The sequence below is a fragment of the Triticum aestivum genome, chromosome 4B, assembly GCF_018294505.1.
Source record: "Triticum aestivum cultivar Chinese Spring chromosome 4B, IWGSC CS RefSeq v2.1, whole genome shotgun sequence".
NCBI classification, from domain to species: Eukaryota; Viridiplantae; Streptophyta; class Magnoliopsida; order Poales; family Poaceae; genus Triticum; species Triticum aestivum.
In genome coordinates, this window is record NC_057804.1 from 673,663,170 (window position 1) to 673,668,027 (window position 4,858).

Here is a 4,858-nt window from a genome sequence, read left to right on the forward strand (position 1 = left end):
ACTTTATTTATTTAACCTCCAGTTTAGACTAAGGTCAACTATAAATCCCAAAGTTATTTACTAGAGTTCAATTCAAGTCTTATCTGCGCTTGCATCAATAAAATTCAATAGCCTGTTTATTTATTTGTTTATTTACCTCCAGTTTTGAATCAATATAATTACTAAAGTTTATTTATTTGACCTCTAGTTTAGATATTTCATCTCATCCCTCTCTTTCTCTGCCTTAGCCCTCATAACCTGATGAATGCTAGTGGTAGATTTGTCAGACATTTTCTTCTTCTCAAGCTCTTGCTTTAGGTCAGAAAGAGCAAGTCTTGCATTGCCCAGGGGTTTTGTATAAAACTACCAAATAATTCAATTAGACGGAAATTGTTTTGAATAATGTTTTAGATAAGGTGGGACACGTGCCAAGACGTGATTGGCCGGCACCGATTTGGTAAGTGAGTGCGTGTGTGAGCTGTTGGATTGAAACAAACGGACGAGGTTAGATCTGGGCCTCACCGGTGTTAGGTCACCGTAGATGTCGTCGGAACGACGCTGCTACGCCCTTGGTTCAACATATTTGGCGCTCGGGGAGTCTTGGGGACGGGGAGGGGCTTGGGTGGACGCGGTGGTGCTGATGGTGGCCTCGGTTGCCCTAAGGGACGATGGAAACGACGGCTGCGGGGCTCGCCGGAGAGGCGGCCATGGCGGAGCTCTTGGGTTGGGATGGCTTACACCAAAACGAGCGCTTCTGGGAGAAGCAATGGGTCAGCGAGATGCACGAGATCAAGGGGAAAAAGATGTAAAAAAACATTTAGATCAATGCTCTTATATTTATTTCCTTATTATGAAAGAATAGAAATTATGCTCCAGGACCGGAATCTCTCCCCAAACCTGCATTGCTATTGCTAGAGGAAAGAGGCGCTTGAGATCCAATGGACTAAAAGGCGCCAATCAGACGGTCGCTAGGCGTCCCGCCCAAAAATTGCTCTTCTAAAAAAAATAAAAAAAAATCAGGCAGGACCGACGTGAAGTTAACTGAAGAATACAACACATGTTGTAACTGAAGACTGCACGCTCAGATCCGCAATCTTACAATACCATGATCGAGCCTTTATTGTAGGAAGCAAGGAAGTAAGTAAGTAAGGAAACCCTTCTTCTTGCTCAAGGAAAGGGATGAGATTTTTATTCGACTTTCGATTGGTTTGAAATGCTCGTTTCGTCTTCCAAATACATATACAATCACTAAACCATAATGCTTGCGTCAGTCAGTCGACAAATATGAACTGGATGAGTTGATAAAGTCCAACAATTGGTTGGAAAGTTACCACAGAGGAAGGCCGGAGGAATATGACCAACAACATCATCATCATCATCACTAGTAAAAGAAGATTCATATGCAAAACGCCGCAAGTCTAGAAATTCATAATGCCTGCCAAAATTATCTATCTTCAAAGAGTAATGTACGCCACAGTTGCGTTTCGTAGCAAATTATGTCAATATAGGAACAGCAGCACAAACATTTCAGTGATAATAACATACATCTGAGTGCACTGTGCAATACTGAACGCAAACAACTCAAGTTTTTATCAAGTTATTCCTGTAGATATTATTACTGTACACCAGGATGCATACATATGCCGCCGATACTAGTGAGATGCCAGGATTGAAATAGGCAAGAATATCATCATATATAAAGAATGTATGGAGAAAAGCAAAATAACTCAATAATGCAAAATACCATCTCAAGAAACAAGTGAATGGAAAAGGCTCAAATTTTTGCATCAAGTTGTTACTTGAAAGCAGTACACCAATCCAGTAACAATAAAATCTGGAAGAGCGCCAATATGCACTAGGATCGATGCATATGCCACCACTAGCAAGCTGCCAGGATCGAAATAGGCCTCCGTCCCGAATTACTTGCTTTAGTGTCTACAACTCTAGATACACCTGTAGTATGTATCTAGATAAATCTGAGACAAGCCTTTTGGGACGGAGGTAATATATCTTAACCGAATTAAGAATCTATCTATGGACAAGTGCAAATATAACCATGATTCAAATGCATTGTTCGATAGCAGAATGCAATAAGCTCAACTTTCTGACGAATTCAAGTTATTCCAAATAACAATACAGCATCCTAGTGTGAGTAGCAAGCAATGCATTGTTCGATAGCAGAATGCAATAAGCTCAACTTTCTGATGAATTCAAGTTATTCCAAATAACAGTACATCCATCCTAGTGTGAGTAGCAACGCATTGTTAAAATAAAAAAAATACCAAAAAGCAAACAGCTCAAGTTTCTCAGCACAACATTCTGTAGCAGCAATGACATGTACAGAAGGATCAGAAAAGAACCCAAGGAGAATGCATTGTGCAATACTAGAATAGAATGCAAAAAGCTCAAACTTTCTTTTATCAACGCTAGTTATTTGAAATAGCAAGTAGAGCATTATTCAGTGACGGTAACATGTGCAGAAAGATCAAAAAAGGACCTAGAATAGAATGCAAAAAGCCCAACTTTTTCATCATCTCTCTCTAGTTATTCAAAATAGCAGTAACAATAGCATCTGCAATAGGATGAGGGAAATGCCCAATTAACCACCTATCATTCTGCGGCCAAATATTTCACCACAAAGAGAGGCCAAGGAAGCACCAAGATAACCTAGCGAAATTACTCTACAATGAACATTACTACATTCCACAATGTCCTGGACTCTCCACTCCAGCATAATGTAAACGCACACAAACATATTATTGAGTCTGACACCCACCAGCTAGGTCGAATGGAATAGGCATATAACTGTATAAAGGAAATAGGGATAAGAGCATTCCATTGTGAGTAGCAATTAATGCATTGTTGTTAAATTATCAGAATGCAAAAAGGCTCAAGTTTCTCATCAACTCTAGTCTAGTTACTTGAAATAGCAGTATAGCGTTCCGTAACAATAATAACATGTGCAGAAAGATGAGAAAAGGACACAAGTAGAACGCAGTGTGAGTAGTAGAATGCAAAAAGCTCAACTTTTTCATCAAGTCTAGTTAATTCTTGAAATAGCAGTGTGGCATTCAAGAAGAATAACATGAGCAGAAAGATAAGAGAAATACCCAATTAACCTGCCATTCTACGGCAAAATATTTTCATCAGACATGAAGCAAAGCAAGCACCACGATAATTTCTAAATACAAGTCTTTTTAGAGATTTCAATATGGACTACATACGGTGCAAAATGAGTGAATATAATGAACATTACATTCCATATTGAAATATCTAAAAAGACTTGTATTTTTTTAGAAACAGAGGGAGTAGCATGCAATGAACATTACATTCCACGATTTCCTCGACTCTCCAGCATTATTGAGTCTGACACCCACGACAATCTATCTAGGTCGCTAACCAAGTAGTAGTAGTGATGAAGAAAGAAGATGATGTTACATTGCAACAAGGCATGTCAAAAATTTGCTGATCCGATGCCATCCGATGGCATCGTTGTTGTTTTCATATAGCATAACACTTTAACATATCATAATAATGTCGAGAAGATGACCCTTCTCAAATAATTAACCCAAGAAACTAGTACTGCATCCTTGGCCAATTGATTCGATTCAATTGATGACAGGAGATTAATACCGGGCGGCGGGAGGAGGGCATCGATCAATCAATCAATCAATCAATCAATCAGAAGGCGGGCGGGCGCGTATCTCTTGGCTGCCTGCTTGGCGGCCATGGCGGCGGCGGCGAGGACCCCTCCGACGGCGCCGGCGACGGCAGCGGACCTGGGGCCCTGGGCGGCCCGGAAGAGGGCGCCTGTGCCGAGCCCCGCGACAACGCTGTTGATCCAGTCGTCCTGGCCGTCCCGGGCGGTGACCATGCCGCTCTCCATGCCGGCGTAGAGGAGGCCGATGACGCCCAGCCTGTTGCCGACGCGGCGTCCGGCGGAGCCGCACGAGTTGAGGAGGCGGTTGGCGCGGATCTTGGCGGTGTCGCCGCGCTCGGCGGCGTGTGCGGCCTCGCGCAGGCCGACGGCTGCGCCCGCGACTGCGCCGGAGAGGTAGCCGACGCCGGTGTAGTAGGTGAGGTTCTCGCCCCAGGAGCGGCGCTGGACGAGGGCCTCCTCCTGGAAGAGGAACTCGGGGGAGGTGGGGAGGTCGTAGAGGTTCTTGTAGGCGGTGGGGATGTTGAGGTCCTGGTACGGGTTGTAGAGCCGGCGGCCGGAGCCGTCGGTGGTGGATTCGTCGCGGTGAGGGCCGGATCCCGACGGGTAGAGCCGCGGATCGGCCATGGCGGCGGCGGCGGCGGCGGCGGCGGCGAGGTGGGCGTGGGATGCACGAAAGAAAGACAGGGGTGGAGGGTTTCGGTTTGGGGACGGAGACGGAGTATATTCGGCAGCAGTCGTCGTTCGTGGAGAGGGGGCACACCCAAAGGCCAAAGCCAAAGCGTCTGGACTCTGGACTCAAGGCCCATGGTGAAAAAGGCAGCACGGGCGAATAAAAGGGCCGGGCCGGGCCGGGCCGGGCCGGCCTTCGACCCGCCAGAGTGTGTGCTAGGCTAGGCCGATCCCTCAAGTCAAGCCCCAAGACCACCGACCCGTCACGACCCTTTTATTCGTGAGCTGGCCGTACCACCTCACATGCACACCTCCCGGAAACTACATAATTGTTAAAGAGAAAAGTATATTTCTGGCCCCTCGAATTTGCAAAAGGTTAACATTTGGTCCCTTATCCTTTTTTCGGTTACATACATTTTGTCCCTCATGTTCTGATACCGAACACGAATTGTCCAAAACCAGAAAGAAGGGAAAACCCACTGACATGTCACCGGTTTTCTAGTATCCCGCTTGCCATGTAAGTGCTCTTTTTTGGGTGTCATTATCTCT

At 45.2% G+C, this 4,858-nt stretch overlaps 1 protein-coding gene across 1 annotated transcript; it reads right to left on the reverse strand.

The window, feature by feature from the left end:
* Positions 1-3,243: 3,243 nt before the first annotated feature.
* Positions 3,244-4,418, reverse strand: LOC123094091 (mitochondrial import inner membrane translocase subunit TIM23-1). The gene has a single exon (XM_044516173.1). It carries the CDS (start codon positions 4,262-4,264, stop codon positions 3,653-3,655), a length of 612 nt encoding a protein of 203 aa, XP_044372108.1. The 5' UTR covers positions 4,265-4,418; the 3' UTR covers positions 3,244-3,652.
* Positions 4,419-4,858: the final 440 nt, after the last annotated feature.